The following is a 24,026-nucleotide window of genomic DNA, read 5'->3' as shown; positions in this document are numbered from 1 at the left end:
CTATCACCCTATTAAAAAAAATAAAATTGTTGAAGTCATTGGACTCAAAATTGACCTGACTGTTTTGGGCCATTTGGTTTTCTTGGGCCCACGGAATTGATGGACTTTTAATTTTGTTATTTCATGCCACAAAAGAAAACGAAACAGACGAAAAAAACGAAGAAAGAAAATTAGAAAAAGGGACCTCTTACCAAACATATTAATTAAAGGCATGGGGAATGGTGACAAGGACGCTACTTGCAAAGTAGATATGACATTGGTAGCAGAAGGTGCACCAATTTGCTACTATGATAAGTTGCCTCTCTGGCAGGCAATTTCATTTTCAATCTATTTAATAATGTATTGTTTTTTTCTTGTTGAGAATGTTAAATAATCCACTACATCTACAAGTGGTGGGGTCAGTCGTGATACATGTGGCATGTGGAATGTATTTGCTGAGTCAACTCGGTGGATCCAAAAAGTCCAGCGTTCTGGCATGCCCACGTTCATGTTCGTTTACTGACGTGGGCCTCTTTTATTCACCACAAAATTTATAACTCGTCCAATTCTCTGAGCAATTCTGAAACCTTTGAGACATATCTGATAGACTGATATCTTTCTTTTTCTTTTTCTTTTTTTTTCGATAATCAAATTTTAAAGGCTGAGAAGGACGTAACTGATATCTCCTCGCCCCCTTTCCCCTAATACGAACAAACTAGAAAATACTGTCAGCATTTCTGCTGTTTGTTGACAGGCTCTAATTGGTTANCCCAGCTTCTTGAGGAAAGTTCAGTATAGCTTTGCTTCCACGCAACTTGAACGCAGCCCTATCATAAGCTTTAGCAGCATCTATGGCGGTATCAAAGGTTCCAAGCCATACCCTTGAGCCTTTCCTATTGGGATCACGTATTTCAGCTGCAAACTTCCCCCACGGCCTTCTCCGAACGCCCCTATAATGCTTACTTTCATTACAAGAATCCGAAACATTGAGCTTACTTGTAGTTACCAACATGGGCTGTGATGAATTCGGGCCAACAAAGGTTGTTGTTGTTGGTGGAGGTATTGCAACGTTCAAGGATGGACGGCGATGGCTTAAGTTTGAAGCTTTTGGACCTTTAGGAGGCTTTGATGAGTGGAGGGTTGTGGGTTTTGTTTCAAGATTGGAATTGTTGGAAGGATAGGTGATGATTGGTTCTTCTTTGGGTAGCAAGTAATCAGAGATTTCAATTTCTGTGTTGGTGCTTTCAATTTGGTTTGACTGGCTTTGTGAGATATTGTTGGAGATGGAATGATTTAGATTAGTGATGAAGCTCTCCATGGAGGCAAAATCATTGAGAAGATGTTCCCTAATGAGTTCTAAGGTTGAAGATTCATCTATAGATGCCATCTAGTTGTGGTTGAGGTTGTGTGTGTGTGATGATTAACGATGATGATTAATAGAGAGAGAGAGAGAGAGAGTAGTTTGTGTGTGGAAATTCAAATCTAGGAATGGGAAAACAAGTTTGAGTGGAAGGAAAGGAGTGTGGTTAAGGTATATAAGAGCGTGAATTTTGTGTGTGGGAAATAGGAAGGAGAGGGGGAAAGGTGGGTTTCACATTAGCTTCGAGGTTAGAGGAAAGAAGCATCATATTGGCAAGTGGAGCTGTCTTTTCTGAGTTTGTCGGTATCTTTTTAATCATGGAGGGTCCATATTTTATGACCCCAAACAAATCCATCAGTCTAGAGGGTACTTCCAGGCTTGTGCCTAAAGCTATAATTTGGTTTAGTTAATTATGTGGTTCAGATTACAATAATGTATCCCACATCCTTCAAAACAATTAAAAATTAAGGTTAAGTTAATTAATATGTCTTTGTTTTTTTAGCACTGTTTGCATTTTTAATTTGAGAACAAGGCATGGATTCATGTGGATTAGAACAATAAAATGGAAAAAAAAAATGGATTCATGTGGATTTAAAAAAAAAAAAAAAAACTTTGCCGCTTTTGAAAAAAGCATTACTTTAATTCTTGAATTGGATAGAGATGAGCATAGTGGTGACGCTAGCTTCTTTATCCACACCATCAGCCAATACGTCCATTGTTTTTCTTTGAAGATTATAAGTTAGAACTACCCCAGGATTGGCCCAATATATTAGAGTACGACTCATTAATTGTGAGCGCAGGGGACTGTTGGGGACCACAATCAACTCTTACATGTTACAACCGCTTTAAAAACAAGTTTGCCAAAATGCTCTAAAAGATTAAGTGTATTTTTTTATTATCAATTGTTTTTGAGGTGCAGCAGTATAGCTCACAGTTTGGAAAATAGTATTAGAGTCAAGGTTATGAATTTATGTGGTAGAAATGTCATTATAAGGGTTGAATTGTTTGGGAGACAAAAATTTCACTCCTTATAACCACTCTAAAAACATACTCATAAGGTACGATATCGAATGCTATAAAATATTTGAGTATATTTCTTATCAATAATTGATTTTAAGGTGAAGTGGCCTAGCTTAAGTCCGATAATTATAACTACCCCATGATTAACCCGCTATGTTATAGTACTACTCTTGAATGCATGGATTAAAAAAAAAATCATTTTTATTACAACAAATGGAATGAAACATTTGAAACCCATCTAAGGATTTTTATAATAGAATTGGTCATCGTTTTTGAGGTGCAGCAGTATAGCTCATAGTTTGGAAAATAGTATTAGAGTCCAGGTCATGAATTTAAGTGGTAGAAATGTCATTATAAGGGTTGAATTGTTTGGGGGACAAAAATTTCACTCCTTATAACCACTCTAAAAACATACTCATGAGGTACGATATTGAATGCCATAAAATATTTGAGTATATTTCTTATCAATAATTGATTTTAAGGTGAAGTGGCCTAGCTTAGGTCCGATAATTATAACTACCCCATGATTAACCCGCTATGTTATAGTACTACTCTTGAATGCATGGATTAAAAAAAAATCATTTTTATTACAACAAATGGAATGAAACATTTGAAACCCATCTAAGGATTTTTATAATAGAATTGGACAAACAACTATGATATATTTAGTTTTATGGAAATTACGCAGATACATCAGTTATAAGATTTCATCTAGAGTTCTGAAATTTAACTTATAATTTTTTTTTTTTTTGGTGTTTCTAATAAATGATCAAAGTTCAAACCCCCCTCTCCCTCCTTCATCCTTGTAATATGTATCGTATTATCTATAAAAAGTTTTGAATCATAAGGGTATATTAGAAATACTCATAAATTGTATGATACATATAGTGGCGGCTCTAGGAATTTTTTCAGGGTGGTCATTAAGAAACTTAAATTATAAAAAATTCAATAAAAATATAGCTTTCATATATTGATAACCCAAAAAAAAAAAAAAAAAAAAAAAAAACCAAATACATAAAGTCTTGCTATTTCCTTCTACATTTAATTTTTTTTTTTTTTTTGAAAATGTTGCATGTTCATCTCATTATCAATGTTACAAGTTACATCTCTTTCAAAATTTTAGTTAAATATAATTTTCCTTGGATTTTTTTTTTTTTTTTTTTTTGGTAAGAGCTTGATATATTGTTAAAAGCACCAAAGTTTGAGGAAAAAGTTTGATTACAAACTTAGTTATAGCCTAAGACTACAATTTTCACTAAACAAATTAACATGACTACATATTTTGAAAATCTAGGCTTTGAATTATATGTGCTTTATGTTCTTAAAACACATATCAAATTTCATATCAATTAGATGTTATTTACTATTTGATTCATAAAATTATTTTTTGCGTATAATTATAGACTACAAAAACTCAAAATTAAACATATGATTGATGATATAAGTTATTGATCTTTGATCTTCTTGAAGTTTTGCAAGTATGGAGGATATAAGAAAAAAATGTAATATAATTGTGGATTTGTCAAAATTCATATCCAATTAGAAAATATTGAATGAAGTTGTAACCTTAGTTTACAATCAAGTTTATTGGTAAACTTTGTCTAAAGTTTAATTATATTAGGCCTAAAAAAATTTAGTGTGGTCACATTTTTTTAAGGGTATAAAAAATCATAAAATTTTTAAAATTTATATATAATAATGATTTTTTTCCAGGTCAGGGTGATCCTATGACAACCCTGGCTCTAACGTGGAGTCGCCAGCAGATACGTAATGACATATGGTTTAAAATAGGGTTTTCACTAAAATTTTGGGCTTTGAGTTGAGCCCAAATGTTTTTCTACTTGTTTTTAGATAAAATTATTAAGCTACTACTACCTTAGCTCAATAAAAAGACCTAGCATGGGGTTTTTTTTTCCCCTTAAAAAATTTTAGATCACACATTTGCCCACTTTCAATTTTTTTTTTCCTTGGCTCTCTAACTCCACATGATGCCCCCACCCTCTCTCTCTCTCTCTCTCTCTCTCTCTCTCTCTCTCTCTTCTTTTTGGACCATGGAGTTGAATTTGATTAGGCAATGATGAATATGATAAGAAAAAAAAATTGTTTTGACTTATATATTATGTATTAACACTTTTGCATTTGATAAATTTGAATATGGAGGTTATAAATATATTTCATTTCATTTTATTTAGTTTTTTTTTTAATTTTTCAAATATATAGTTGCATATGTTCCTTTTCTTAAAAAAAAAAATTGCATATATTCCAATTTTATAATAAATATACTATTTAAATATATATATATATATATTATTTATTTATAGGGGTAAATTGCAAATTACACCCCTAAAGTTTGGGGGTGTTTGGATTTTACATCCTGAAATTTCAGAATTTAGATTTTACTTCCTGAAGTTTGGGGTGTTTGGATTTTACATCTTGACGTTTCAGAATTTGGATTTTACTCCCTAAAGTTTGGGAGTGTTAGGATTTAACACTTCAAACTTTGGGGAGTAAAATCCAAACATCTCTAAACTTTAGGGGGTAAATTCCAAATTTTGAAACGTCAGAGTATAAAATTCAAACACTTTCAAACTTCAGAGAGTAAAATCTAAATTCTAAAATTTCAGAGTGTAAAATCCAAACACTCCTAAACTTTATAGGTATAATATACAATTTACCCTATTTATAATTTTCCCATAAATTTTACATCATATTATGTTACGTAAAAAGAAAAAAAGAGAAAAAAAAAAAAAAAGGAGTTATGATACAATTAACGTTTTAACAAATATGCTTATAACTATTGACATTATATAATAAATAAAATTAGTAAGATTTCAATATATATATATATATATATATATATATTATAAAAAGGATAAAGTTTAGCTACAAAATTGGTTGTAGCCTTAGACTACAAACTCACTCAATAAAATAAATATTACTGCATATTTTGAAAATCTAACCGTTGAATTACATGTTCTTTACGCTCTTAATGCCTATGTCAATTTTTGTATCAATCGGATATTATTTACTATATAATATATAATCTTATATTTTATGCATAATTTTAAATTACAAAAACTTGCAATTTAAAAATTTATTGATGACATAGCTATTGATCTTTAATTTTCTTGAAATTTTGCAAACATGGAGAATATAAGAAGAAGATGCAATCCAACGGTGGATTTGTCAAAACTCACCTCTAATAAAAAGATATTGAGTGAGTTTGTAGTCTAAGATTACAATTGATTTTATAGCTAAACTTTTCCTTATAGAAATTAAGCAGGTCGACACATTTTTAACAACTATGCTTATAACTATTAAAACTATTTAAAAATAATAATAAGATTTCAATATATTTTTATGAAAAGTAGGTCGACACAGTTTTAAGTGGGGCTCTCAAAATAAAATTCTTGGTCTCGTCCTTGACTTGACGGGTCGATTTCCACGTCTTACTTGAGAGAAACCATATACTACCAATCCCATCCAGCTGATTTATCTCCTTTCCCTGTTTTCAAACATTTTCTAATCTATCGAGTTAACACCTTTTGGATATGTCTTCTCGAATTGTTTACTTTACATGCTTTCAGCAATTAAATGTACCACGTGCATATTAGAGATGCCCATATGAAGTCTCTGATTCATTCGTATAATAATAATACGTGTCCATTCTCTCACCGCACAGAATTTTTTTTGTTAAAAAAAGAAAAGCGTAAAAAAAATTCCAAGTCTTTGACTCGAAGATTCAAGAATGAAATTTCAAAAACCACATGGTGTTGAATTTTGACTTTGGTGTTTCTAAAATCAAATTATTGTTTAAAACGATTTTTTGATTATCCAAGCAAACGAACTTGCCTTGGATGCAGCTTGCAACCTCAAAGATGATCCACTTGTAAGTGTCACTTTTTGTCAACTTGCTTACAGGTGAAAGAACTAATTGGCGGTTCGGCTAACATGCGCATTAGTTTGTCCATGGCAATGAACATGACAGCCTTTTTGAAATGATATTTTGAGTCATAGCTGTATCTTGCTTTGGACCGCTATCGTTTTTTATAAATTATGGACGATGACTATCATTTAAATGTTTAAAATATATATATCTATATATATATATATATATATTTGAGAGTCACTATCATTTAAAGTTAGGATGGTTGCTTTACGGCAAAGAGAAGAAATTTGAGAATGATAGAGCCCACAACTATTAATGCTTAATTTCTTTCCATAGGAGCTGGTGAAAATTTTGCGATTTTGACATAATTTATTCTGAATTCAATGATTTAAAGCATGTCATGAGTTTAAATCAAGGAAAATTTTGAAAATGACAACTGAGAAGAGTAAGAATTACATTTTCTCATTCTAGAAAATATTCTGGTACGCTTAGAATTAGTTCCCTCATAGAGAGAGTCTGTCAAACAGAAATTAATTTATAAGGAAAGAGGTGATTTAATTATCAGAGAATTTCGCCTATATTCAAGTTACTAGAAGAGGAAGGGAACTATATGACTGGCAAGAATTAGCCCAGATTTGCAAGAATTCTTGGTGTTAGAGTAATTGAGCAAATTAAAGGATGATTCTTTCCTAGTGCCCATTTGGTGCATTTTGGGCCAAAAACAGGTTGGTAGTTTGAAAACATAATAATAGGGTGATTGGTGAAATTTTGAAATTAAAATTTTAAATCAAGGAAAATTTTGAAAATGATAACTGAGAAGAGTAAGAATTACATTTTCTCATTCTAGAAATTATTCTGATACGCTTAGAATTAGTCCCCTCATAGAGAGTCTGTCAAACAGAAATTAATTTATAAGGAAATAAGTGATTTAATTATCAGAGAAATTCGCCTATATTCAATTTACTAGAAGAGGAAGGGTACTATATGATTGGCAAGAATTAGCCTGATCTGCAAGAATTCTTGGTGTTGAGTAATTGAGCAAATTAAAGGACAATTCTTTCCTAGTGCCCATTTGGTGCATTTTGGGCCAAAAACAGGTTGGTAGTTTGAAAATATAATAATAGGGTGATTGGTGAAATTTTGAAATTAAAAATTTAAATCAAGGAAAAATATGAACATGACAACTGAGGAGAGTACGAATTACATTTTCTCATTCTAGAAAGTATTTTGATACGCTTAGAATTAGTCCCCGCATAGAGGGTTTGTCAAATAGAAATTAATTTATAAGGAAAGAGGTGATTTAATTATAAGAGAATTTCGCCTATATTCAATTTACTAGAAGAGGAAGGGAACTATATGATTGGCAAGAATTAGCCCAGATCTGCAACAATTCTTGGTGTTGAGTAATTGAGCAAATTAAAGGACGATTCTTTCCTAGTGCTCATTTGGTGCATTTTGGGCCAAAAATAGGTTGGTAGTTTGAAAACATAATAATAGGGTGATTGGTTTTTGAAATTAAAATTTCCAGTCTTGTAAACGTAAAAAGTGCATTTTCGTGTTGCATCCCCTTAACAACAATTGCAACTAATCACTTTTTCAAAAAGTCCAAAAGCAAAAAGTTAAACTAAACTCACCCTTAATAGAATGCCAAATTAAAGATCCCATTCAACCATATATAAAGAGAGTTGTACATCCACATAAAAGGACATTTTGCAAAAATAATTCTCTAAAACTCTTTTAGAGTTTAGAAAAATAAAGAGATGCCCTTGTTGACTTAGGCATTGGAGAAAAATACAAGGCCTTGGTCCTAGATACAATCTAAATATTACATGGCTTTGCTCCTAATTATATTCTACAAGATGTAAAATTGCATGGACAAGAACTAGTCTGAGATCCTTTGGTCTATGTACAATGGCTAAGTTACAAGGTAAGAAAGTATTAGGCACCCACCTTCCTTGTAAAAAAACAATCTTCTAGAATATAGCCGTGAATAATCATGTCACCAACAATCAATTGAATGCCAAGATTAAGAATGGAGATGATGAACATGATTTGGAATTTAAAGGAACATGCGATTGTGTGTGATTTGTAATGATCTTAGATCTAGCATGTGATCATGTTATGAGAACTTGAATGCAATAATGGTGATGGTGTCTGATTAGTGAAGGGAATTGAAAAATAAGTGTGCTTTTTATGGAAGTAGGTAGACCAGATTCAAGACAAATACTTCTTTGCTTTCTCTAGAGTTCTAGGGAAGTTTCTCTAAAATCTTTGTGGTCTGTTTGGATTGAGGGAGAGAGAGTGAGAGTAGAGTAGAATTAGCAAAAAATTAGCATATTTTTAGCCAACTCTACTTTACTCTCCTTTACTCTCCCTCTCTCCCTCCCACCTCAATCCAAATGGGCTCTTAAGGAGAGGCAAGGAAGTACTCACTCACGCTCTAAGACTAAGGCATACTAGATGCACGACAAAATCTTATTTCCTCTAGAGTTCTAGGGAAATGTGGTGCTTTGGAATAATTAAGGATTTCACTTCTTTTTATAGTGGAATGAGAAGCTTCTGGAAGGGGTTAAATGGCTTGGTTTGATTTTATTTGAGTGAAGAGCAACCAGAGGAGCAAAAGTAAGTCGAGGCCAAGTAAATCCTGGTTTTTTCCCATAGCTTCTTGTAACTAATAGCATGGTCAATGTCAAAAAATCATATCTTACTCTTTTCTTATCCAAATTAGGTTGTTCTTGTGCTTAAATTGAAACACTGAATGTATATTTTTCAATAAAAAAAAAAAAAAAAAAACTCATTAAAAAAATTGCAATGGTTTAAGGTATATTGATAAAAGAGTGGGCAAATGTGATTTTTTGGAAGTGAGTTTCAGTCACAATTTTTTTTTTATTTTATGGGATTTTCTAAGATTTTTTGCATATTTTCAGCCAAATCACATTTATGAGGGCCTTAATAATCCCTAATTATTTTGTAATTGCCCCTTTTAAAGGATAATTACAACAATAATTGAGGAATCATTAATGTTTAATGACCAAAAAAATCAAATGTATAAAATCTCTCAATTATATTTAGTCCAATCCAATAGGATTATGATACATTAGTGATTTATGATATCTTTTAATCCAATGGTTTGATCGAGACTTGTGACCTATCGTATATAGTAAAATTTTACCTAACTTCAAAAACAATGAGGGAAATGTACTAATTTTATGAGATTGGCCAAGGTCACAAATGATGAGACCAACCTAAAATAGCTATTGAAATCTTTTGGATGAAGCTAAAGTTGCCAGTTGTTGTGGTCATCTAGATAGCCCTAGTGCAACCTACAAGAACATAAAAGAAGACAACAGAAATGGGTCATTAGTGTGGTGCCTGCTGGCAAGCCTCCGATGATTTCACTGTCTCCAGGGTTTCCGTCATCTCTGGACTCTTTTCTTTGATGATCCACGTGTGGTTTTCCTTCAATGCTAATACCACCTGATAACACTCGCAGTTAGAACCTAGTCTCCCTTGACTATTCCCACTCCATTTTTTCTAGGGAACTTTACCTTTAAATAGTATGTCGAGGTCGCAGCTTTCCAACGATTAAGTGTGGGTTGTCCAATGATGCCATTGTAGGATGATGGACAATCTACCACTAGGAAATTAAGTTACTTCGTTATTTGCTGGGGGTATGTGCCTGTTGTTACCGTCAGGGTCACTACTCCTTTTCGGTACACCTTATCCCCATTGAAATTGACGAGGAGGGATTTGAATGGACGAAGCCTGCTTGGGTCTACTTTCAACTGCTGGAAAGCGGAGAGGTAAATAATGTCGGCGGAGCTCCTGTTATCTACTAAAATTATTCTAGTGTTGAACCTTTCTATCATTAGCATGATAACCATGGGGTTGTCATGTGGCTGTTTTACCCCTCTGGCATATTCTTTTGAGAAGACTGCGTCTACAACTTCTTTCCTCCGATGTTTTGTTGGTGGTATCATATCAACGTTGTTGGCCTGCCTTTGCTGCAACTTCTTGAGGGATTTGAAGGAGCCCCCTGTCATTCGACCACTATTGATCATTCTTATCTTACCTATTGCATTCTTCGGTCCTTCTCGTGGTTTATCATTATCCTTCGGCTTTTCTTCCGACTTGGTTTGGCTTTCTTGCTTTGGTCATTCGTATGTGTTTTTCTTGATGAACTTTTGTAGTTTTCCTTTCTGGATCAGCTCCTCTATCTGCTCCTTGAGGTCTCTACATTCGTCAGTATAATGCCTGTGGTCTTGGTGGAAGCGGTAGTACTTTTTCTTATTCCAGGCACTGGGTGAACCACTCAATGGCTTTGGCCACTTTAGCTAGTGATCTTCCTTAATTTGCATTAAGAACTGGTCAATGGGCATTACCAGGGGGTGAAATTTACCATTTTACGAGCCTTGTCTTCCCTCTGCTTACTTCTGTTGTTGTTAGAAGGATGATCTCTCCTTTCCCTCTTTTGCCCTTTTTGATCGTCTCGGGGGTTTGTCTTTGATATTCGAGTTCCACCTACCTCTATTGGTGTTAGAGCATCCTCCGCGTTCATGTATTTTTGAGCCTTCATAAGCAAATTTGTCATTAACGCTGGGGGACTCTTAGTGAGTGCCACTATGAACTTCTTGGACCTCAATCCTGCTTTGAACGTGGTTAGCTGCACTTGATCCTCTGCTTCATCTACTTCTAGTACTTCCCTATTAAATCGCTTCACATAGAATCTTAAGGACTCTCCATCTTCCTGTTTGATCGTCAGGAAATGATCTGCTGGTATTTTCTGACGCTGTCCTCCGATGAAGTGATGCACAAACAGGTTGCTGAGCTGATCAAAATCGTCAATGGAAGACTGCGCCAACTTACTGAACCACACTCGGGTTACTCCTTTGAGGGTGGTTGGGAAGGATTGACACACTATTTCATCTGGGGGCTGCTGCAGGCTTAAGGTCATCTTAAAGGTGGTGATGTGATTCAGTGGGTCTTTTAGGCCGTCATATGACTCCAGCTACGGAAGCCATAATTTTGGTGGGAGTAGGTGATCGAGCACCCTTTGTGTGAATGGAGAGTTCGTCCTTCTCACCATCCTGTCCAAGTTCTTGGCTATTTTTCCTTTCATTGCATTCTTGAGCTTGTCCATCTCTTTCCTTATACTCCTCAGGAGGTCGTTGCTTGCCTTGTCAGATTGCTCTGACCTCCTCGAGCCATCTCTCCCTTGACTCCATTCTGGATCTTGCACTTTGTCTTCATTCCTGTTGTTTTTGACTCTTTTTGGTGAACGGTTTTCTTCCTGTTGCAGTCACTGCCTTATCTCCTAGTTTTGTTTTGTTAGCTCTTCCACACTAGCCATGAGAGCTTGGACTTGTAATGCTAGGGCGGCTGATTCTGGTTGTGCATTTGACTCCATTTGGATGACAATAAGGGTAGAGCAACGTTGCTGTCCTTAGGATTAGGAGAAAGAAAGCTATTCTGACAAACAACGCCAAACTGATGAAGCTAAAGTCGTCAGTCGTTAGGGTTGTCCAAATAGCCCTAGTGCAACCTGCAAGAACACAAGAGAAGACAGCAAAAATGCGTCACCGGTGTGGTGCCTGCCGGTAAGCCTTCGATGATAAAGTTAGAGAGAGAGAGAGAGAGAGAGAGAGAGAGAGAGAGAGAGAGTTAGAATGTTTTTAGCTAGTAAGAATAACTCAGTTTTTGTACCCTTTACCTTTGGTGGAGCATGGTATTTATAGGTCCTCCTCCTTCTAGCCATTGGAACCACCATTAATGGTGGTTTCATTCTGGGGTAAAGTTCTTGGTGTTTAATGTGGGGGGAAATGGAATCTTCTGATACTTAATGCATGAGTATAGGAGCCTCTGAGCTGTCGCCTTGCTTTGTTCGAACTATAACGATTCTGGCAATAATGGCAGCATTTATAGCTCTACCTTCATCCTTAGATGTGTCTGAACGAACGATTTCATTGGGCTTATCACTTTTAATGCCATGAGATTGAACAAGGTTGCGAAACTGGACGTAACATCAAAGAAATAAGGAAATTCTTCTAAGGTTTCAAGATTGGCTGTGGTCATGAGACTTACCTAATCTTAAATAGACAAGGGAAACATCTTAGGGCCATGAGATCGGCCGATTGGCCTCGCATTAATGGCCTTGAAGCTATCGAAAGACAAAGAAATTAAGGCTACATTTGTTTCGGGTTAAAACGCTTTCAAGAAATTATTTTACAGCCTTTTGTGTGTTTAGTAGCTACAAAAAATTCAGTCACACGAAAATTCAAATACACGTTGACCGTAAAATAACCCCTTTCACTAGTCAAACCATTTCCATTCTTATTTTACCTTCAACGAATTTCCGGAAAATACACACTCGAAGAGAGAGAGCTCAAGCACACTCCACTTGAAGAACCCAAGCACATCCTTGTCGTTCAGATTGCCGTCCTTGTTCAAACCCATCCTCGCCGATGATGCCCAGAACCACCCCCTAACACACAGCCCCGTCGTCACATGCAAGCCACTCCGCTGACCCATCCCTTGTCCTCGTCCTCTGCCGACCCATCCCTCATTCTCGTCCTCACCGACCCACCTCCATCGACCCATCCCTCGTTCGAACCAACCCATACCTTCAAATCAAGTTTTACGGATTGAAAAGTCACCACCAAACACAGATCAGAGCCTTGGCCTGATTTCAACCTCTCTCAATCTACCACTCTCTTTCTCTCAATCTCTCACTCTTTCTTCCTCCCCCTCTCTGTTTGATCGAGTTCTAAAGCCTAATGGTTTTATTTTGATTTTTGTTTCTTTAAAAAGTTTTTATCTTGCAATTTTCTATTATAAATTTATTCGGAAGTTGAGAAAATGGCTGAGAAATTATGAGAAACCAGTAGAAAATTTGTATTTTTAAGAATGTTATCAAACACTTGAAAATATTTTCTAATACAATTTTTAAAATGCAACCAACTCCTAAAAAATTATTTTCTTTTCCTGAAAATATTTTACATTCGAAAAATATTTTACATTTTAACCAAACGCAGCCTAAGAGCTACTGGATCACGCCCAACATTATTTTCTATTTAAATAGTCTAGTCAAAACTTTCTAGGGTCTAGGCTTAATCAAAGATGTGTGGCAACTGGAGTATATATACAGTATCAGTAAGGGCCTACACTTAGATGGTAGCTGTATTAATTTGAGCGATCTGCTTAGGGCATCGTGAACTTCCCACTAACCTTGCATGCTCAAAAGTTCTACGCATGATACATTAGAATAAACATCATTATTTGAAGTCTCAACGAAATAAAAATATATTTCCAAGTCATTAAAAACGGTAGTATTTGACTTTTTGTTATACATATTTTGTTACATTTTTTTTAAAACACGTTTTTAATTCTTATAATTATGTGAATTTTAATTAATTTAATTGGTAAAAATTTTAATAATTAAATAAGAGATTTGAGATTTAATTTCTGTTTATATAAAAAACTAATTAATATCTTAATTTTAATTAAAAAAAGTATGTAACAGCTTCTATTACATTATGAATACCAGATAAGGATTACATATACAGATAAGGATTACATATATATATATATATATATATGAAATCTGAAGTAAGATTCACCGTACATGTAATTTTTATAAATAATGTAAGAGATATTCGAGGATATTTTTATAAAAAAAAAAAATAATAAATAAAAGATGGACTACCAAATCAATAACTGCATTGGGTTCCTTGACGGATTCACCAGGGCCCAGCCCACAAATTAACACAATTAATAGAACATTATTTTCTACGTATGGGTTCCACATTTTTGTCGTTTAGCAGCCGACTCAAAACTTTGCTTTGCGGTGCTTGAGCTCTTGACTTTGGAGGCTTGGATAGTGGAGGATACAAATAAATTTAGGTAATTAATAATGCCATGGTCGTGTGGGGGCAACGTTTACTGTGACCCTGTGACCGCACGCAGATAACAGAACAGTCGATGGTTTCGGTCAAACATTCCACCATACAATTCAATTTCAAAGGTTGAATGTTGAAACTGTTTAATGTTTTGTTTTTGTTTTTTGTTTTTTGTTTTTTTTTGTTTTTTTTTTTTAATTTTCAAATTTTGTGCATGGGAGATAATACTCCCCAATTGAGTAAGTTATATAATATATAATAATACTACCTAATTCAAAATTTTAAATCTTTAAATTTGGGCCAACTATGTAATATTAATCTTTTTTTTTTTTTTAAAATTTAATGTGAAACTTCATTCATACGTGTATGCTTAACATTATAGATGTATGATAACCTCTCATTCTACTCATAGAACAACATATGTTTGGTGGTTTCGAATTATAACTTAACTTGTAAAGTTTTTTATCTTCAAATTAGAGATTTGAGGTTTGAACATTGTCTACATAAAAAATTGACTAGTTTCTTAACCTGATGATAAGAATAATCAACATGAAGTGAACAACATAAATTAAAATTCTATCATATCTAAAATTAAAAAAAAAAAAAAGTGCTCAAAATTATTTTATTTTATTTTTATCTTTTGACTTGAGCATGTGCTTAAGATTTCTTAATATCTAAATGTCTTTGTATCTCTAAAATTACCGAAATATTTTTAGAACTTTTAAAATAACCAAAATATCCTCGAAATGTCCTTAATTATCAAAATGCATTTGGTATTGCGAAAATGACCAAAATACAGAACCTCTAAAATGACAAAAAGGAAAAAGACCAAAATAGCCTAAGAACCATTAAAATTTAAAAAGACCAAAATTTTTGTAAATGATTTCACAATTTTAATTGTATTTTTATTTTATTGAATTCTCATTATATATTCAAGGTTGGTCAATTTAATTATCAATTGCAAGTTTTTGGCCAATTCACTTTTTCATTATATTGCTTTTGGGATAAAATACTCTCAAAATTGATCAAGTTAGAGGTTTTTGGTGTATTTTTTTTAAAAAAATATTAAGTTTTGATGGTATATTTCTCATTTTGGTGGTTACAAGGGTATTTTTCTTTTTTTGAGAGAATTTTGGATATTTTAGAGGTTCAAGGCTATTTTGATGATTTTGGTGGTTATATGTATATTTTGATAATTTTGAATATTTCAAAGGTATTTTGGTCATTTTAGATGTTTCAAGCGATATTTTGGTTATTTGGGAGATTTCAGTGGCATTTTGGTCTTTTTGGAGTTTCTATGGGGTATTTTGGTAATTTTGGTTATGGGTGTGCAACTAACCCACTAAACCTAATGTTGGATTGGATTTTAAGAATTAATGGTTTGAGTCCAAATTTTTTGTCCCACTTTTCCTGCTCCACCCTATACTCTACCAATAAATACTTGCCACGTGTTTACCTAATTAATTAAATACTATAATTATTGACTTATTAATACTACAGTTATTAATTAATAGTAGTATTTAATTAATTAGATGAACACGTGGTAAGTATTTATTGGTGGAGTATAGAGTGGAGTAGAAAAAGTGGGACAGAAGATTTGGACTTGGTTAACATATATATGGTAGGTCTTGATTTGATATATTCTTCAATTCTACTAACTTGACTCAATGGTTGCCAAAAATGAAGAGTAAAAAAGCTAGGCGTCCCCTCTATGGGGTTTGTATATGAGGTTATCCCTCAATTTTACAATCAACCAACCAAATTTTTTTTTTTTTTGAAGCCTTAAAAAAACAAGTCTTTGGAGTCACAACTTGTTTGGCAATTTTTCGAAGTGGTAATTGTAACACATAAGTGGTTTGGAAAAAAAAAAATGGTGTTTGTGACAAGTTGTATGTAAGTGACGTCTATACAGATTACAGACCATACATACAAGACAACCGATCATCTCAGTAGGTTAAGAAATAAACATGTGATTGTGGAATTTTCATATTTTATCTTCTTGGGAAGGTACTAATGTTGTGCCGTAAGCATTTTATAATGACTATGGAACACCATGATCGATGTGAAGGGTGTGTGGAAAAGAAAAACCCTAATAAAGCTAGTGTTTGATTAGACTAATCTTTCCTAAACGTGATAGGAAAATTATCTATTATCTTCGTTCCATGGGCCCTTTTGTCTATTTTTATTTATAAATTTGTATTGACTTACTGTTGAGAAGAGACTTTAGTAAGTCTGATCAAATAAAGTCATGACCAGGGCTTATGTATCTCGATCTTTTGAACATGACCATGTCTATGCCTCGGGCTTTTATAATATCTCATAATAACTAACAAGTTGCAATGATCGTACAAAGGAAAAAACGTTGAAAGGGACATATTCTAATTACTTTGATTCTTCATATGTTCATTTAAAAAAAAATTTTGATTTTCAAATTTTTTTCTTTCTTCTAGCATTGGATAAATCGACTGTCAAGCTTTACATAGTTCAATTTTTCCATTTTAGCCCACACAACAGTGCTCTTATACTTCCGTGGACCTGGTGCTGGAGAGTGGAGCCTCAGGGCAGTGGCCAAGTGAAGTTTTTGTAAACAAAAAACAAATATATCAGCATAAAATTGTGTACAATCGCTGATTTGGTTTAATATAATTAATACACAATAAAAATGATATCAATATATAGTAAACTCATATAAAAATGATGATACTTCGTAAAAAAATTTGTTGTCTTAGCATGTTGTAAAAAAAAAAAAAAAAACTTGTATTCTTAGGAGTTAAGATGCTCTTTTTAAGAAAACATGCAAGGAAGAAGTGACACACTAACCCTTCAATTTGTTTCAAATGCTAAATATAGTTGTTACCTTATCAAAGTCGTTCAGGGCCACATAAGAACATGCATATCTATTAGATCTTCGAGAAGTAACCAATGGTATCAAGTCAAGATAAAATTTTCACATGTTGAAATATTCTATAAAAGGGAGTTTAGGTTCACTTGTGAGGAGGATGTTAAAATATTGAATAAGTGATTACATTCATTATTTTTTATCATCTTAAGCTTTTGAAATGTGTGGTACATGACTTGCTATACCACTTAGTCTTGTTAAAGTTAGTGACAGAGTATTAGGGGAAAATTTTTGGGAGTGTTTGGTAGAACACAGAATTAATTGGTTCAAAATTGAATTGGTTTTTATTTCATCTAGAAAAAGTTATAAGTGATACATCATACATGGCTTATTAGTTCAAAATTGAAGTTTTTATTTTATCTAGCTGGTCTAGAATCAAGTCAAAACCAGTAAAAGTTAATAGACAATTTATAAAAATGTAAAATTTAAAATAGTTTTTGCTGGGAATAAACACTAAAATTTAGAAATTTGATGTTGGAGAAAGTGTATTTTTAGCTAAAGCTAGAATTTCTAGTCCCATTTTACGTCAGTTTTATTAGCCAAAAAGTTACAAAACTAAAAAACAACTAAACCAATTAAGTTGTTTTTCACTGGAGTCATTTTGTAGTTTCCCAAAACACTCCCAAAAGATTCATTCTTATAACTTTTTTTTTTTTTAAAGAACCATTTCATTCTTATAACTGATGCCAAATACACTCAAGTCTAACATTAAAATACTGCTTAATATTTAAATGAAAGACATTTTATTGTTCAAATTTATCTTAATAAATACTACATATAGTGAGTGTTTGGATGCGCGTCTCTCTCCCTGCGTTTGCTGTTTTTTTTTTTTTTTTAGCGGCTCTTGCACTGTTCATGGGACATGAACAGTGCATTTAGGCTTATGAACAGTAACCCGCATTGTTCATGCACGTGGATTACACTGTGCAGGAGACATTGTGCACTGTTCACAGGACCCACAACCACTTTATTTAGAAAAATAAAATAAAAATGGGTCTCATTGTACTATTTACACATTTAAAAATTATTTTGCTAGTGTTTTTAGCAAAATAACCGGTATCCAAACAGACTCATAATGCTTGCACAATGTGTGTATCTATGTATATTACGTATATTATGTACGAATATGTTAGTTCTAAATTTTATCATTGGAAGAAATCTTCACTACAGAAAAATTAGACTATTACGGTGGGCCAAAACTGCCGCAAAAGCCCAAAAAACTGCCACTAAATGTCCATTTGGCCTATTGCGGCAGGGGTTATTGCGGCGGTTCCACCCGCCAACCTTACACTGCCATAATAGCTCTATTGCGGTGACAACAAAAAACGTTGCTACAAATGCACCTTTTAGTGGCGTTTTTGGTTTTTTGTGGTGGGTAGAAAACTGCTGTCATATACTATTAGAATTCGTGTCAATTGACTTTTAGCGGCAAGTTATGCCTGTCGCTATTGGTGTCCACTTTTAGCGGCGGGCAAAAGGCACTGTTATAGAGAACCAATTAAAACGAACTCATTACACTTTTAGCAACGGGAAGAAACGCCGCTATATGTGTAGACCTTTTAGTGGCGGGCAAAAACGCCGCTATAGGGCTTCATTTAAATCATAATATAAGAACCTTTAGTGGCGGTGCTATAGGTTTTTTTTTTTTTTTGATAGGTTTTAAAACCACTATTTTTTTTTACAAACCTGTTACAAAGAACCTGTAACTAATTAACACAATACCACAAATGTAACTAATTAACAACACCACAAATGTCTCCAAACTAATGTAATATTAACATCAAAATTTATTATCAAATACATAACAAAAGAAAAGATGTGGTCCTTTGTACACAACATTATATTAATTACATAACATTGTCTATAACCATCATCATAAAATTAACAAAAGAAAGATGTGGTCCTTTGTACACAAAAAATCCTTCAATACTTAAATTAAACTAATACCATAATCAAAGTTTCAAAGTGTTTCAAAATAACTTTTCAACATTTGCAAAAAATGTGTTTGTTCAAATGTGGTGCTTTGTACACAAAATGTCCTCAACATAAAATTTATAAGCTGCCTGGTTGATGGGATGTAGCTAATGATTTTTGGAGAGCTGGGGTTGAAGGATCGGAGGAACATCCTACATACAAGAAAAAAAAGGAGGCAATAATTAGGACACAATGATATCAAATATTGGAATCTAAAATTGCTTAATGCATGAGCATTACAAGGGAAATTTGGAGTTTCAAAGGCTGCAACTACAATATGGAAATCACTACAACTATCAAACACCTTAAAGTATAAACTCAATTTCTACAAGGAAGAACATAAATGGGCAAAACTCGGATTTTGAAAATAGTATGCAACCTAAAGAAAAAACCCTGCTTAAATTATAAACCATGCATCCATAAACTGAATGCCTATGCAAGTGGTAAATGAAAAATGAAACAACAAAATGTCTACAGTGGCAGATATTCAAATAAAGAAGAGAAGGCAAAAGCCAGAGGCCTACATTCCCATCATCTCATAAAAAAGGTTTTCTAAAACATAGGCCTAATACAATCAACTCATGTCCCAACAATTCAACAATTCAAGTGTTTGACAAAACTAAGCTACCTTTCCAGTTGACAAAGCTAAGCTAAGCTACAAAAACTTTGCACTTGCAAATTACACAGCATCCCATTGGTTGACCTCATCCTCCACCTTTACTTAACTCAATTAATTCAACATCAGAATATAGAAGAATTTTAATACAAATGACATATACAAGAGCCCAATTGTATAAATTATTTAAGGGATGTAATTTCTGCCAATGACATTAGAAACCAACACCAGCAATGGTTCCCATGATCACGTACTTCCAAATCCCTTTACAAGATCTGCTAGAAATGGTCTTGTGTAGCAAGTATGCCAATAAAATCAGCACTAGCAATGGCACAACCTCAGCAATAAATGTCCAAGAAGTAAGTCCTGAGGAAATACTAATGACTATCCAATATCTAATGCTAATCAAAGTGCTAATCAGCCTAAGCGCTAATCAACATTATTAGCCCAATAGCTAATCAACACACTTTTGATATTTTTCAACAGCCCAAAGTCTTCACTAAGTTATATATTACCTTAAAATTGGCAAGTATAAATCATGAAGCTTAGAAAGAAAGCTCAAGAAACACAACACAAACCTTATTACTATTTGAATACAAATTAACCCAAAAACACAAATTAACCATTAGAAACCCCAAAATCAAAATCATTAATGCCAACCTGACTACATTGTGAAGTTATTTGTTGCACTTGTTGAAGCATGCGAGCCATTCTTCGCTCTATCTCTTCGAATTGGATAAGTCTTTCCTTCATTTCGTCAAAAGAGGACTATTTCTCCTGCATCTCAGCCAAGGAAGCCTTCAGTTGTGCAACTTTGTTGTCCATTGATTGACTTGATCGTATTTGAAGGTTTGTTAGAGCACTCTTGCTATTTCGGCCACTTGGGCTTGGACCAAATCCTACCCCACGAATACGACCTTTGCGCTTCTTACCCATCACTTTGGTAAACACATCATCTAGTGTCCATGCAATACTACCACTTGTGTCATCTGATTGCAGTTGATTAGAAGGTTCAGCCAACAACTCCTTCATTTTATCCTGATATTAGGGTTTGAACAAAACAAAATAATTAGAAATTAGTAACATCATTTGATTGAAGACAACAAAATTTATATTGAGAAGCATACACAATATAATGAATACAATAAGATGCAACCAAAATCTATCCTCTCTATAGCAATACAAGATACTATTAATAAAGATGAGAGAGGAACTAAATTAATACTTGCTGTCCTTTCTATATAATTTCATTGCATTTGTCAACCATAGCTTCCTGTATTCTTTCAATCCGTATATGGTATATAAGAGAATTTCATTTCATTTGTCATTGATGAAATGAAATTCTCTTATATACCATATACGAATTGAAAGAATACAGGAAGCTATGGTAAAATTTGTGGAGATGAAAGCTTAGGGATGGCAATAAAAGTCTGACCCGCGGATATTTGGTTCGGCCCGACCCTAATGGGTTGGATTTTACCCTGCCCGATAAATAATAGGGTCGGGTATGGGTCTTTTAAAAAAAACCCGAAGCGGGTCTGGGTTGGGTCCAGGTTTTTGTCATACCTGGCCCAGACCCGACCCGTTTAAGTATGTAATTACCCAAAAACCCCTTTATATATATATATATATATATACAAACTTAAAAAACCCTACTTACTCTCATATTCCACACTCAGCCGTCCCTTCCCTCACAGCCTTACTCTCCTCTCCCTCTCTAACTTACAGACTCACCCTCTTCTCCCTCTCTCACTCACTCTCACTCACGGACTCAACCTCAAGCTCTGACCTCTGTCACTGTCACCATCACACGATCTCACCACCAGCCTCAAGCTTTGTCACCGTTAGTCTCAAGCTCTGTTACCGCCGGTCTCAAGATCGTCACAGGTTTGTTTCTCTCTTTCTCCGATCTGTCTTCTCCAAGTGTAGCTCAACCAAGATCTGCCACCTCCGCCAAGATCTCTCCTTTTTTTTTTTTTTTTTAGGTTCGTTACTTAGTGCCTAAAAGGGGTATTATTGTGTATATTCATTTGTGAGATTTATTTTGTAGATTTTTGAACTTGATGTAATGGTCCTAGATTTGGATTTGGGGGATTTATTTTGTATATATTTGAACTTGTGGCAGATCTTGTTGTAAGGAAGAATTTTTTTTTTTTTTTTTAATGTATTTGGGTTATGTATATAGGATTTATGTATGGGTTTGTAATTTTTATGTATTATTTCTTGTGATTTTTGTTTTTTAGTTTGTGATTTCTGTATTTGGTTTGTGTTTTGAGAGGGAAAATGAGAAACCTAAAAGTAAATTATTGTAGATTTATGTGAAATTTGAAATCTAAAATTAATGTAAAAATCTAAAATCATTATTGTAAATTAAATTAGTGTAAAAATCTGAGATTTATTAAATTAATTAAGGAAATTAAAAAAAAAAAAATTGGGCCACGGTTTAGGCCATTAGGACTTAGGATTGGGCCTAAAGTGGGCGGGGCCCGTGGGGCCCAACGGGCCGGGTTTGGAGCCTGGGAAAAAAATCCGTTTATTAACCGGGTCGGGTTCGGGTAACGGATATAGACCCGCGGGTCGGGTATATAGAAACCCGGCCCGAACCCGACCCGTTGCCATTCCTATGAAAGCTTAGTTAAAACTATATGTGCTGATGTTAGTGATAGAATATTGTGAAGTCCTTAGAGTAATAATTAGACCCTAACCAACTAAAGTAGTCATAAAATAAACAAAAAACCTCCTCATTTATCTGTTACTCAACTTCGAATCAAGAGTAATAATATGCAAATGTAGAAAAGATTGATAAAACCAAGATTGTTGGGAACTTGAGAAAGTAGAAAAGGGTCACCTACGGACTCTAGTACATGAAGCCTACCTTCTAGGTTAAGAGTAGCTTTATTACTTTAGCCAACAATGCATAGTAGTAATTACTAATTAGTAAAGGTAATAACTAGAGCACTAATATTCAAGGGAGCCCAATCTTGCTATGAAATTCTAATTATTAGTAAATTCAAACACCAAAAAAGAAATCCAGCAACTATGCACATATGGGGCATAGGGTGAGGGGCAATTTTATAAAATTTTACAGAGAATTCCTTGAAGTCACACCTCAAAGAGCAGACCATGCTGTAGATATTTGAAGTTATTAAGATTCTAATAAATTAAAAACCATTAAGTTCTCATCAGTAAATTCAAAATTGTCAAAAGGAAAACAAAAATTCAACGTATATAGTCAAACAAGCAGTACACCTACACAATTTATGAGCACTCTGCTAATGAATACCAAAGAATAGATTATAGAAATGCAACTGGTCATACCTCAGAATGCTTAGCAAGGCAGTTAAGTAAAACAATATAGCAGGCACCAACAGGAAACTAAGGACTTATCGCATCAATAAATCAATTTGACAATAGAAACAAAGAAATAAGAGTTAAATACAAGAAGTTGAACTAGTAAAAAAAAAAATGTATCAACCATGTGGAACAAAACCCCGCCATCAAGGCATACAATAATCAACAAAATTACAATGACATGGACATCATGAGCTTGACAAAAAAATAGTCAAGGCATTTACTCCATAGAATTAGAACTGCAACAAGCATGCTAAACAGTATGGTTATTATGAAACCACTCTATTGAAGCAAATGCTATGATTAACAATGAAAATGAAACCAAAAATGGACTACTCATCATTTTTGCTTGCACTACTTCATTAACAGCAGATCCATCTTTACGAGTATGCAGTATTGAATATAATGCTGCACGCTTTACAGGATGTCCATTCGCTTTTGCCTGCAATATGAATAGTGAAAGTTCAATATGGGTATGAAACACCCTTGAACTTTTAGACCCTCAGATACAAAAATACCAATTCAAGCTTTATATCAAACAATTAATGTGCGGAATATGATAACAAGCTTATAACAGAATTGATAAAACAATCTAAGCCAACTATAAACACATCCACAGCAGTAAATATAAGGCAAAGATAAAGGAAAGAGAGATGCAAATACACGGACAACACACGATGTGTTATCGAAGAGGAAACCGAAGCCCTCGGCGTAAAACCTCTTCGCCGCCCTCTAAGCGGTGATAAAATCCACTAAAGAATATAGTTGGGATACATGAACAGCAGAAGACCCTCCAAGCCTAATCTACCCAAGTATCTAAGCCCTCCAAGCTTTTTGCTCCAACGAGGTTACGCCGAACCTATTTCTTCTTTAGCTTGCCGAATTCCGCTACTTGACCATAGCATCAACCAATGTATATTGGTTCCTTTCCAAACTGCTTCCCTAAGCACCAAATGGACCTTCTCACAGACGTGGGTGTGGTGAGATAAGGGTTTGGTAAATAACCTCTCAAGGGTATGACAATGGAGAGGAAGAGAGTAGAG

General features: G+C 34.0%; 2 protein-coding genes across 2 annotated transcripts; both read right to left on the bottom strand.

The window, feature by feature from the left end:
• Nucleotides 1-736: 736 nt before the first annotated feature.
• LOC112033852 (ethylene-responsive transcription factor 5) lies at nucleotides 737-1,529 on the bottom strand. The gene has a single exon (XM_024066622.2). The coding sequence runs from the start codon at nucleotides 1,364-1,366 to the stop codon at nucleotides 737-739; it is 630 nt and encodes a 209-aa protein (XP_023922390.2). The 5' UTR covers nucleotides 1,367-1,529.
• Nucleotides 1,530-10,626: 9,097 nt separating this feature from the next.
• LOC112033855 (uncharacterized) lies at nucleotides 10,627-11,202 on the bottom strand. The gene has a single exon (XM_024066625.1). It carries the CDS (start codon nucleotides 11,200-11,202, stop codon nucleotides 10,627-10,629), a length of 576 nt encoding a protein of 191 aa, XP_023922393.1.
• Between the last annotated feature and the right edge of the window lie 12,824 nt (nucleotides 11,203-24,026).

This window comes from Quercus suber, unplaced genomic scaffold (genome assembly GCF_002906115.3).
Source record: "Quercus suber isolate HL8 unplaced genomic scaffold, Cork oak 2.0 scaffold_18, whole genome shotgun sequence".
NCBI classification, from domain to species: domain Eukaryota; kingdom Viridiplantae; phylum Streptophyta; class Magnoliopsida; order Fagales; family Fagaceae; genus Quercus; species Quercus suber.
The sequence above is the reverse complement of the archived record's forward strand: the minus strand, read 5'-3'. Positions and strand labels throughout refer to the sequence as shown.